Here is a 13,571-nt window from a genome sequence, read left to right on the forward strand (position 1 = left end):
TTTGTGTAAAACCCACATTTGGACTGCTGGCTGGATAACAAACATCACGATAAATACACATGCAATGGAACAAGAAAAACACAAGCAACATGTTTCACTATTAGGAGTTTACTACATTGTCAATTTTGCAATGCTAGAGGCAAACTGCTCTCATGAAGAGTTTTGTATTACCTGGAGGCAGAACAATCACATTTCCTGAAAAAACCCATACAGCGATTCTCAAAGCAAACCTCACAACAGCTAGCTGAAAATCTATGTTGAATTATGCACACATGTAGCCCTTCATAGGAAAGATGCTAAGAGGAAATATGCTTTTCCTTCAATTGGCAATATTAATTTTAAGATATTATTACAGCGTAGATTTTTTTTTGTGTTTTTTTTTCTAAAGCTCCTTTTGAACAACAGAAACAAAAATATCAGAGCATTACTCAGCTGCCTACTTAAACTTATCTGGAAAAACAAATAACCATAGGCATTCTGTTGTTGTTTTGTTCTGCATTAGGAATTCCACCTCTGTGCAAAACATATGCTCCATGTTTAAAGGGTTAAACTTTCAGACAGCTTTAGTGAGTGTAAAACACAAGATAATAACATACACTGTATCTTGAACCAAAAATGCACACAGCATAACCAAACTCCCTTTGCTAACCGACCGGCAGTATGAATAGATCTGTTCCCACTGCTTATTAATTCCAAATAAATCCTTTACTATGATTTTAAGCAAAACAGACAACACTAAACACACCAAAAATATAATGACTTACCCTTTCGGAGACACTTGCTTTTCTTAAGATATTTGGCAGTAAAAAATGGCATGGCTGAAACACTAAGGTTTCAGCCAAAGCTGACCTTTTATTACCAAGTGCTAAGAGCAAATGACTGGACCAAAGAGAGAAAGCAAATTATTATACCAGATCTTTAAAATGCTCAGTGATGAGCAAAGGGAATTCAGAGTGGGATAAAGTATGTCAAGTTGCACGGTGGGGATTGCAGATATCTTTCTGCTCATTAGCACTGCTGTTCGAGTTATTTAAAGTGTGCTCGGGGGAAATGAGGACAATTTCCATGACAATATGTACAGTATCATATAAGGAGGAAGCATTTTTTCAGGCAGAACTTCTGCATTACTCAGCTGCTACAGCAACCAGCAATATGGTGAGAAAGGGAAAAAAAAAAAAAAACCACAAACAAAACACATCAGGTTTGGAGAACGTAAAAACCCTGATTCTATTAACCAGTTCTTGTCTAGAGTGCAAAACGATCACTATAAACCTGCTATGTCAGATCACTGGGCTATCTCCTCATTTTCTTCTTAGGCACTTATGGAAATAAAAGAACCCTTCCTAAGCAGTAAAAGAAATCATCAGAAGGTTTTGATTCCAGTCACCCCAATAACTGATGCCTCAGTTTCCCTACCTTTCAAATGGAGTCACAATACAGCCATGCTTTTATTCGTAAAAATCTCTGAGGCTCTTGGGCAGTAGGTACTAAGAGGACAAGTACTTAAAGTCCATTATTTTGCCCTCTGGAATTATGGTGCTGTCACTGCCATGCTGCTTTCAGGACCAAAAGCCACTCAAAACTCTCAGCCAGGATGGTCCGAGCTGGAAATTTAGTCTTATTCTTGTTGCTTCTGTTGCCCTCTCTGGAGAACTTAAGGCAGTTTGGTACTACCTTTGTATCCTGTCTAATACCATAAATTTGGGACAGTATATTTAATGGCAATGATAACAATCCATCTGCCTCCTCCTAGTCATCTACCTCTAATTCACTTCACCACAGCATATCGCTTGGGCAGGCAACACCTCACTCCTTGGAATATGAAGGACAATGCCAGAAATCTTATGCACCCTAGGACGCATCAATTTCTCTATGCTTTAAGTCTTCCTATGAGTAATGACTAGAATACAGGACTCAGTCTTCTAAAAGCTCATAGACTTGTCATGGAAAACATGTAAAAGCAAGAGATCTATACTTCCATGGGTGGTTCAGCTCTCAGCTTTTACTGCTTCCAGCCTTTGGGATACTGCCACGTCATCACTGCACTGAGATGCATGCAGTTACCTGAAAAGGAAAACATTTATAACCTATAACCAATAACCTATTGACTTGGCTGGATGTGAAGTCATATTTCTAAACCAGCAAAATGATCCAAATGAAACTAGTACTATTCTTGTAAAATAAAAGAGCATGCAATTCTATAATACAGACTGTATAAACTAGGGGTGCACTCCACAAGGTAGAAAGCTAATAGCAGGGCATTTTCTTGAACCATTTGTTTGTCAGCTCACAAATATATATATATTATTTATATTTGATTTTTTTTTTTATTAGGAAAGCCAAGCTTCATACTTGAAGGAAATCCATTCAGTGTGCAATCTGAAAATCTTCACCATAGTTGAGCATTCATAAATCCTGTAATGCTCAATTAGATGCCATTGTTCCTATATCTGTACTACCATACCAAAAAAACCAAGTCTCTGTTCTTTCATTAGGCAGTTTGAAAATAAGCTGAGAAGCTTTCAGGCACATAATTCTTCCATAGTAAACTAAGTTAACCTGTGTTTAGCTTTATTATGTTAACGTATTTGAACAAAAGTGTATTTAAGCACCTTGGAGCAGAGAGGACAGAGGTGAGAAAAGAGTGCCTATGAGTCAGTGATATGGGCAGTTGCCACCTGTGAACTACTGCAGGTGGTGGGTTGGGAATTCACATGATCTTGGAATGGGGGAGCCAAACTAGTTACTTCCCTGCCCTTGGAGATGGCCAATACCATCTGCTTCAGAAAGTGAAAAAATTCTGTACACATTAATGTGCATGTACCTACTACATCTCTTCCATCCATGATCAGACTGGCACACATCAGAATGTGTCTGTGTGAGTATGGAAGGAATTAGTCTAGTAAAATTTATCCACATCATATTTAATCTGGAAACAATACTTGAACCTAATCTCATGTTGTCAAGGACTACTCAGATGATCTTCCAGATCTAACACAACCTATGGCCTCACAAATGAGCCATGAATATCTAGATATATTTATTTCTTTTTTCCTGGGGAGGGAGGTAGGAAGGGTCTTTCCACCACTGACAATTCCTTCCAGAAGGTCCCAAACAAAGATTTACACTAGAATCCAGTTATTTTGAAGGAGAAACTCAGCAGTCAGGATGAACTCAGAGAGTTCCCTGAATGCCATGGCACTTCCTCCTGCTATCATTGTGTGGTACGTGGGAAAAGATGTTATGCCCAAACTGCCTTTGGAACGTCCCCTTTATCTTTCAACTTCCTCTTTGCCAGCAGATGTGCCATCCACACAGCAACACACCAGGCTGGAGTTTCTGCTGAAGTAACTCTGCCTTTCTGCTCACAGTAAATTAAAATGACAAAAGAGAAATACCCAGTATACCCACAAGGGAATTCCCTTCTCTTGCCATTTTAACACAAGGTCAAATTTTGACTAATGCAGTAATCCTTCCCATCTGCCTAAAAATCTGCCATTTAATGACCTTGCACAAAACCCTACTGCTTTTTACTCCAGTACCCCTGTATTCTGCTTCATTTCTAACTCACTCTGCCCTTGGAGCTAAAAGAGGTTGCCCTTCTGTTAAGAATTTCAATTTCCAGAGGGAACTTTGAACTTATGCAAACAAACATTTGTGTGTCTCATTCACTGCAATGAAACACAGACTCCTTTTCTTCCACTCCTCGCCTCCTACTGCCACAACCTACTTTGAGAAACCCTAAAACCTTGTATCTTCATAATGGGGAAACTGCTTATTCGTTCGTATTTTTCTGTTTCTTAGGCATAGCTTTCCTTAATCAGCTCCCCAAACAGAGAGAGAGCAGGTGAAAATTTCTATCCTGACAAAGATCTGCAGACACCAAGAATAGACTGGATTGGATCCAAACATAATCATTCACCCAGCTTTCAGTCTGCTTCCTTTAGTAGCACTTTTAGAAAGGACTGGTTTTAACTGGGACTACAAGAAAGCTAAATACTTTTCTCTTAGGTATCATCACTCAAAAAAAAGCATTAATATAGTTATTGGGTCTCTCATCTTCTGATCCTCCTTTCCACAACTTCAGATTCCCATTCACAGACTGATTATTTGTGCAGAGCACAAACACTGACCACCATCTTTGCTGTTAGCAGCAGGCTGACTAGTGTGGAGAAAAGCACCTATGACTCTTCACACTGCATTTTCTCTAATAAGTTTCTGTACCAGGTTTCAAAATGCTTTACTAGGAAAGTCAGCACCATCTTCCCCCATCTTACAGATGGGAATTGGAGAAAGGGATCATGACTTCTGTATGATCACCACAAGATTTAAGAAAAGGGAATATGAGGAAGGTTTTTCTGAATGCATGCAAGTGATCAGTACATAGGCTTTTTGGTTCCCCTTCTCTCTCCTGTGACCCAAGAGAATTTCACCACCTCAGAGGAACAGTGACTGACAACAGACATGAAAACTGCTGCTTTCTATTAGACTGTTAATTGTGGCCACATGTTGGAATTTTCCACTGAATTACAGCCTAGGGGGACTTTCTGCTGTTATTTCCCACCTGGGCAAAGTCTGCATGAAACTCCAAGCGAAAGGCAGTAAGACTCTACCTTATTGCTAAAGCATGGGATCATAGCCTATATGACAAGGCTACACGGCTCTCAGCCCTTGAATGAAGAGGATGGCAATGACTGGCGGGGAAGGAGGAGGAGTGGAGGTGGAGCAGTTGTCCTCCATCACCCACTAACACAATGCACTAGAGTGACAGGCAGTGGAGGAGCAGGCACTTCCTCTCTGACTCCACCACCACGTCTAGGCTGGAAAGGGACCAAGGCTCTGCAGCTGAACATAGTAAATGAGCAGGCAGGTGGCCATCAGAGGATGGCATGGCCACATGCTAGGCAAAAGCTGCCGTGCTATGAGAGCCGTAACACAGGAGGGATACCAGATGACTGTAGTAGCACTCACCCCAGCCTGCTCCCACACCCTCAAGTTCTGTTTTATCAGATGGAAAGAGCGTGCACTCAGGGTACCCATTTAAAAAGATTTCTACCCCCTGCAAAGTGACCATAAGAGATTTCTATCTGCTGCTGATTGGGCTGATAAAAGCAGTATTTTTTTCCTTTCAGCAGTTTAGAACTCAGCCTGCCCTAAAACAAGTAGGGTCATTTTAGTCTGTGAACCACATATATAAATTGTATCTGCAGAACAAAGGGATCTCAGGTCAATTATAAAGATCCTGTGGCTACTATATTCTTCTGGGAAGATGCCATCTACATATGCTTATTACAACCACATAAATCCCACCCTCTCACTTGCCTCGAGCAACTAATTGTCTTTAAAAGCAAGCAAAATAATTATTTTTCCAACATACTTGTCATCATTAATTATGGCCAGAATAGCCAAGTAGGAGTTCATGCCCAGGCTTTTAAATGCTTGTAGCTAGCTAGTATGGCTACCTTTAACTTTACAGCTTTTTGCAGTGTTAACATACTATGGCTTCATTAAATGAGGGCACTCACTGATGACTTAAGTATGATTCATCAACAGAACACCAATACCCTTCATGCTTATCTGTCCCAGAGCAAGAATGGGGTTTCATTTATGCCTACATTATGGGTACATTCAAGCGCTGCTGGCTGTATTCCTAAAGTCACACTCAAGCAAACATGTTCCAATGAAGAAAAGATTTTCAAAATTCGAAGACAAGAGTTTGCAGGAATTATGTCCTAAAAGTCCAGAGTTAGAAGCATTTCACTGGTCCATTCATCTCTTCTGCAAAGATCTGTGGCATTACTGTGTGAATATATGATACTGATTTCCTGAAAATCAGAATGCAAACTTTCCCACTGAAGTTAATGGGACTTCCCCTACATAAAGGCTACAAAATTTGTCCTATGGTTTGCTATATTTTGATTTTGGTTTCTTTTTTTCTTCCTCTCTAGTTTAACTGGACAGGGCATTGGAGGGGGGGCAATATCTCCCTAGTACATCCCTGTGCTTCTTTATTCTGCTTACCAGGACTTCCTAAACTCCTTAAGCTGAAGAGGGTGATGTGCTGAAAAAACACTTGATACAGAAGATTACAATGCAGTCTGAAGTCCACTGATAGCTTCTAGGAGGCATTTTTATCTTGACTGGTTTTTAAATTGCATGTTTCTGAAGTAACAGTGACTTTTGTTTGTCAACCAGCCTGCACACAATCTTGCTTCTGAATCACTGTCACTCTAGGCATTCACAAACTACAGGTCAGCCCACCAAAATCAGGAGACTGGCTTCCAGCTGATGGGAATTTTTCATTATTAACCTTCTGGTTTCTGAGCCCTTACAGATCTTTATTTTAAATTCACAAGCAGCAACAGATTTGCCTTTTATTAATGAAAGCTGCAAGATTTACATAATCACAATATTCAAAATTAGGGTTTTAAGGGAAAACACATACTAATAAGCCACACCATATGAATTCAGGCCTACGTATTTCTGAAAGGGAAACCCCACAATCTTGTTAAATTTTGTAAATGAAAGAAATGAAATTATGTACGTACCTAAACCAAAATAAGGAAAGAAATCTGTCTACAGCACTAACAACGTGGAACAAGACAAAGTGATATGTCTAAAGTACTTAATTAAAGATATTGGTAACAAACTGATTCAGTAACATATTTTTACTGCTGGAACCGAATGCAAAGAATAGCTTTTTAATGACACAGTAGATAAAATGGATCAGAATAAATAATTGTAAATCTGCAAGTGTTTTGAGAAGAGCCTTTGCTTGTATCCTCAGCATATGAAATAGGTGCAATTTTGCTCCTCGTCAATACAAGCAAAGAAGTTTAGCAGAGACATCTGTACTCTACATCCCAAGCAGCATAATGAAAATGAAGACAAGGACATAAAGATAGGAGCTGAACAGACAGACTGCACATGCAACATAAGCTAGCAGCACAGCTGCTGTGAGATATCTTTATCCTGCAGCTCCAGAGCCACAGTGTACAAGCCCCAAACAATCCCCTCCAGCACCACACAGCCTCCCATTGCATCCTCCAGCACTGCTAGTAACAGCTCGCAACCTTGCCCCACGTGTGCAATCAAGACGATGAAAGCCTCCGGGCATCACTTAAGGGAAAAGTTTCTTTTTCTCCCCAGAGTAATCCCTGATTTTCATTCTCATTACACAACTGCCACTGCGCAGTCCCTCAAGCATACATAATGAAACACAGCAATGCCAGCCTCACCATGCAAACCTCCCCGGGCTTTTATAGGGGCAAGGGGAAAGAGGAATAAAATGGTAAAATGCAAATCAGCCACATACTGAATTTAAAAGCTGCCTCTAATTATAATTTCTTCCTGTTTCCCTGGGTGTTGGGAGCACTGCTCTAAGCAAACCACACTGGTAAACAGTCCTGATCATCTTATTAAACTCATTCAAGCACATTACATCTGCCTTGGCAATTCACTGGTTTTGAATGGAATCTGAATGCTAGGCTACAACCAGGCTCAAGTACCAAGGTTCTATACTTCAGTATTTCTCTTTTCACACCTCTCCACTGGGCTGAGACTGAGACAGAACTTCTCTTTCACATAAAAATGTGAGGAAACAGAAACAGTGCAGGTTCCTGTATCCTAAACCAAGCACGTTCCTTCTTTCAGGGTTATACTACTGCTTGCCTGTGACCTGCAACCCCTTTAGTACTGCACTCAGCCCAGGATCCCTTCTGTTTGTATGATGCCTCCTCACAGCATCATCATGTGGCTTGACATTTAACTTTCAGTTTTGCCCTTTCTCTCTAATAGAGCTGACAAGCAGGTAAACACTTTCTCTTCAGAACTGGCAATTACAACAGAAATTGTCCCAACTAGAATACAGACATACTCAATCAAACAGAAGATGCCTGTATTTCAAGAGGCAGCAGGGGAAATAAATGCAGTCATGACACTGAGCCAAATTCTCAGCAGGTAGAAGTCAATCAGCTCTAATGATGTCAGCAAATCTTAATTTATCCCCAGCTGAGAATCTGGCTCCACTTCTTTCCTGTGCACAGCTATAGCTGACAGCTTTAGGCCTGTTAACTAAGCTCCAGAGCTAGATTTATACTATGAGTTTTTTCCAATGATGCCAGAGGGATATCAGATACAGACTGAAGTATCATTCTTGTACAGCTTCAGCTTAGACTAACAAAGCTGCAGATCTGCTACCACAACACATCCTGTAGGTCACACTGAACAAAAGCCTCATGTGAAGACAGGTAACTGATACTTAACTGTGTTGGCAGTGTCTGCTAAGCCAGCACTGTTGACCAGAGAACACAGCTATTTTCACCCTTGAGGAGCAATGAGTGTACAACATACATTCAACTTCAGATTGGTGCAGTTAGAGTAGTTAAACCCACAGAAGGATCTCCACAACAGAGCAGAGCCAGAAGAAGGGGAAGGTGTATTTCCAGGAGACTGGAACACTTTTTCAATTCAGTGCAAATGGGTCTGGCCTAAATTAAAACGTCTCAAATTATTAAATTTTTCATGAAGTATTTAAGTATTCCTCTTGATAAATATATTTCTGCTGATCTACAGCAAAAGAAAAGCTTAGGAAAAACAGCATGAAAATAAACTAAAAACATTTGGTCTGGAAGCCAGCAAACTGTCTTGGGATGACCCAAAATGAATTTGTCCTCACTGCTTTGCTGAAAGGTAATTTCAATTTAGGAAGCCTAAACCACTATCTTTCCACAGATTTCCTCCCCCAAGATCATTACTTTCCTAGAGAACAAAAATGGAGGCAAGTAACAAAAATGTAAAATAACAAAAAAAAAAAAAAAAAAGAAAGAAAACCCCCAAACAGCATAAAAAAAAAAAAAAACCAAACCAAACAAACCCACCCCCCAAAAAAAAAGAAAAAAAAAACCAAAATCCAATTTTTCCTTCTTTCACTAGCATCTAAATTAAGGCCTAAGAGTTCCTCTTTGTTCAGAAAAGACCCTGCAGCTGCAGCATAATGCTACAGGGGCTCAGACTGTTCCTTTCCCAGGGGAGGATGGAGAGCAAGAGACAGTTACAAGCTCTGTGCTCTGAACTGATTTGATCTATCAACACCCACCAGCTAAACCTTTCACACCGCTTGCCTCACTGATAAGGACTGTCAGCACCTTCATCGCTCCTCTACTGTACACAGGTTCACAGTCCACAAGGTACTGTGAGTTTACATTATTTTGCTTTACTCCCTTGTCCCTAGGGAATGAAATGCAGTCCCTCCACCTTTCATACCAAACATGGTAGATATGAAGCAAATTTACCAGCATTTTGCTTTAAACTGCACTGACTCCTCTGAGTTTCTTGCCCATTGCATTTGATTCTAAATCATCTCAACATACCTGAAGCTAATGCAGTGATACACACTCAAAAACATTTGAAGGGCCAGAAATCAAGATGCTAACTCCAAAACCCAGTAATAGCAATGCAAATGCCCTCACCTAACAGATCAAGATGATTTGTTGCAAATCATTTGCACACGAACATTCAGGTAGCTTAGCCACCCCGTCACCACAGATCACCAGATGTACCATGACAATCTCCATTTTAGACTGGGGTCAGCTGCTCTCTACAGGAGCCAAAAATTATGATTTTCTACTGCAGTACTTATTCAAAGACAGAGAATTAAATATTTAAAGAGGGAAATCATTATTGATTAGATTTTATAACAGGGCATCAATGGTTTATGTCAAGAACATAATGCAGCCCCAGGGCAAGGAAGGAGGGGGATGCAGTCTCAGGATGGAAGAAGGACCAGAGCAGGAGACATTTAAAAGCCTCAAATGTCTTAGGCTGTGCAACATTTGCTCAAAAGGGCTGGATCCCATGGGTTCATCTAACATAGTGGAAAACTGTACCCAGCCTGGGTCACCTTGGTTCACAAGTCCAACCCCCAGTATCAGTGGTAAACAAACTGTTTAGGTCAGGGTACATCATACATCCCACAACACTGCAAGTTAAAACAAGTTCCAGAACACTATACAAACTTGAGGCTTAAGTTAAAGGAACAAAACTATAAACCAGAAGAACAGCCATGTTCAGTCAGATCAGAGTTGGATGTACAGGAAGAAGGTACAGAAAAAGTACAATAGAAATGTAGTTTTTCGCTGTTGTATATAGAATATACACATTCATATGTTACAGCTGTCTGTAACAGCTACCAATAAACTTGCTATCCTATGGGTGCCTAATCCCACTCTGAAACCATTTGGGTTTTAGTTCCCATAATAAACTACAGTAATGAGGGCTGCAATATAATTGTGAATTGTCAAGAAAAAAAAAAAAGCCTTTTTTCCATTTTAAAAATAGATATTCTGATTATTTAAGTGATCCTACCTGCTGTGTTATGATTAGTCCTGAATAATTAATTATTCCCTTTTTGTTTGCCCACACAGTCAGATCCAGTTCTGTTGTACCCACCTCTCTATCTACTCTTACGACCTAGGCAGTTTCTTCCTGCATGGAAGCCATCCATTCATCTGAAACTCTTCCTGTTGCTCTTAATTTTGGTATGTCATTTTTGGGGATTATTTCAATTAGAGTAGGGGGGATCAAGAATATGATCAAAGTCCTAAATCTGTTTTACAGGAGGGCATACGTCTGTTGACTCAACAGATGACCATAGGAAAAGGGCTACTGAAGTCATTGTCAGAAAGAATCTCTAATTGCATAACTGAAGGCATTTTCTCCAATTTTTAAATGGACGCAAAGCTGTCAATAAATCTCCAGCCAAGTCCTGTTGTATCACAGAACAGGCAAACTGCTATGGGTCTTGGGTGAGGCTTGGGTCACAAAATCCAGGACTGATGGTAAATTTGCAGATGAAAGAGGCAGCTCCCTACAAGCTCAGCTTTCCAGGTGGCATTGCTCTGCTCAAGTCAGCAGTGCTATACTGACTTTTATCTGTTGAGAGTGATACCTGTGAAAAAAGGGGTGCAGGGCAGCAGTGGAAATGAGGTAACTTTATTTTGCAGTGTGCTCTCCTACGTGCCAGTTTTTGCTTTGTGTTTTTATAAATTACTTCTAGATTTTCCATTTTCTAATTTAGGTGTATGCAGAGAACAGGAGGTGAGTGAAAGTGAAGCCACGATGGTCCCCAGCATACACAATGAATACAGGAGAAGGTTCTGATGTTCAGTACCAACATTATAATGACGATGACTAACACATTGTCACTTGAGAAGTTAGACCCTCAATAAAGAGGACAAGAAGAGGAATAACATAAATAATGACTTGTTCTTGCATTTCAAACTCTGGAACAGCTGAGCGGTTTGATGATCCTTCCCATGATATCAGCACCTTACTGGTGCTGAGATGGAGAACTGAAGACATCTCTTCATCTAAATATTTTTGGTTTGCTGTTTCTTCCCCATTTCTGCAGTGTATACATTATTGTTTCAGAGTACAGAACTAGGATGTCTGCATTTTCAGTCCTAGCAGCCATGGCTTTGATCCATAGGTGGCTATTTTTAGGATCTCTAAACAGGCTGTTGCAGCCAAACAGCATGAGAACAATGTCTGAAGTAATTTTGTCTGCTAGATGCTTTTTGATATGGTAATTAGGGCAACAATGACCAGTACATTAGCTGAGAATGCTTCTGACTCCTGTTTTGAGGCATGTTGAACAGGATCTATCACTGTACAGCAGCTGACAACAGACATGCTGTCATACACTGGCTATCCACTGTGCATGGTCAAGGAGCTGTTACAGAAGCCACTGCTCAGCTGGAGCCAGCTTTCCCGAAACTTTGTCCACAGCACTGCCACAAAAGGAGCAGGCAACAATATTGCTCTGATCTGACCAGCAAGCCTAAGCAGTGTATCATGGTAACCCACTAAGCAAGAGAAGTAGGGTTAAAAACTGCCATTGCCTGACTTCCCTGTGTTCAACTCTTGCTTAAATGCAACATTTACATTATTGTCAAGCTAGGAACATTGCTGCTTCTTACAGCTGCCCAGCAATATCCATTGCAAGACTCCTTCAGTTGTCTGTAACTGCTGAAACGCAGCTTCTGCACAAGGTTGCCTGAATCACGCAGGCTGGCAGTAAAGGGGCAGTACCCTGGGCAGTAAGGGCTGCCTTGCCTGGGATAGATCCACTGCCCCAACCTGGTCCTGATGGCTGTCCAATTTTTTCTGTCCTGGCAGAAAGGAGCCAAGTGAATTCTGCTGAGTCCGACTGAGTCACCTAGGGAAAGGGCCTGAGGAAGGGGAGCATCTCTGCAAATAACCTTTCTGAGATAGTAACTTCAGCAGGAGATAGAGCCTTCTCACCATCTCAATGAGCTTTCAGATCTTTCCTTCTGCCCTCTAAAGTACTATCTTTTTCCTCAGCACTCTCCTCTACAGCCCTTCCCCTAGATTGACTCTTTAAGTTCAGTGGCTAATTCCCAGTCTAGGAACTCTGGGAGATTTACCTGGCATTTACCCTGCTCTATTCATGACCTGACAAAACCAGAGCTAAGACTGCTGGCTGAACCTGAAGGACTTCACACACTACTTCAAAATAACTAGTCTTCCTAATTCTGCTGCAATGACCTTGCACGTATGACAGTGTGTTTGCTGGGTGGACATCAAACTGTGTCTATACCTGGCACTAACTCTAACTTAAAGGAGAACCAGGGCTTGACAGTCCCTTTGAAAACTGTAATCAAGCTTATGTTAACATTAAATGCAAAATCTCCAGCTAACTGTAAAGTTTAATGTTATTATAATCTATAAATTACAAGCAGGCATAACAAAAAAGGAGGAATAATCCATGTAATTACTGGCCTGAGTCAGACCCCTTCTCCAAGCAAGAATAAAAGTAATAAGAAGAGAATGAAACACTAATCAACAGGAAGATGGTAAACAATGGGTTTCAGAGATGGTGTTGGTTTATAAAGGGCAAAGTATTCCAGACAAAATGGATTGGGTTGCTACAATAAGACTGTACAACAAGGAAAGAAGTGCAGCAGGGGCAAAATGCTTGGATTTCATTACAGTACCATTTCCTGTGGCTCCTGAATTCCTTACTGCAGTAACTCAAGTTGTCTGGAGCACAAATGCTGCCAGAGGAACCCAAAACTCTGAAGGGCTTCTCAAAAAAAACATTATCACAGCATGCAACGTACTAAACTTGAGAAGGGACATGCAATAGCAATCAGCAGAGCAGGAAGCTCAGAGACAGAAGGCCAGTTCTGCTCTGAGCTGGAACATGGTTTTGTTCCCTTTGCTGTAGCTCCCCTTATGCAAAATGGTGAAGATGACAACTTCTTATTTCTGTCTTGCTTAACATGGCAGAAGTTCCACAACAATTACTTCTGGCTCTAAGCTACCAAATCATTTAAGGCATGACTGAGCTAGATCAGGCACGGACACAATCACATTTCTGTCAAATTAGCAAAAGCACACAATAGAGAGTTTACATCAGCCTCATGCCAGCTGCAGGAGAAAAGACACCTAATCCAACACAAAATTGGAATGATATAAGCAGAGCATATCTATATAAGCAGACCATATCTGTGTCGAAATAAAGCTTGCTGGTTGAGAGCCTAGGGGGA

General features: G+C 40.8%; 1 protein-coding gene across 4 annotated transcripts in view; it reads right to left on the reverse strand.

The window, feature by feature from the left end:
• Positions 1-13,571, reverse strand: part of ARHGAP22 (Rho GTPase activating protein 22) — a 148,226-nt gene that overhangs the window by 60,292 nt on the left and 74,363 nt on the right. The window contains exon 1 of one of the 4 annotated variants that reach the window (XM_065671832.1): positions 765-826. The exons of the other annotated variants lie outside the window; for them this stretch is intronic. Within the exon in view, the coding sequence (XP_065527904.1) occupies positions 765-816 (52 nt within the window). The 5' untranslated portion in view covers positions 817-826. Of the gene's footprint in view, positions 1-764; positions 827-13,571 lie in introns of those variants that run through there. 4 annotated transcript variants of the gene reach the window in all.

The sequence above is a fragment of the Lathamus discolor genome, chromosome 3, assembly GCF_037157495.1.
Source record: "Lathamus discolor isolate bLatDis1 chromosome 3, bLatDis1.hap1, whole genome shotgun sequence".
Taxonomy (NCBI): Eukaryota; Metazoa; Chordata; class Aves; order Psittaciformes; family Psittacidae; genus Lathamus; species Lathamus discolor.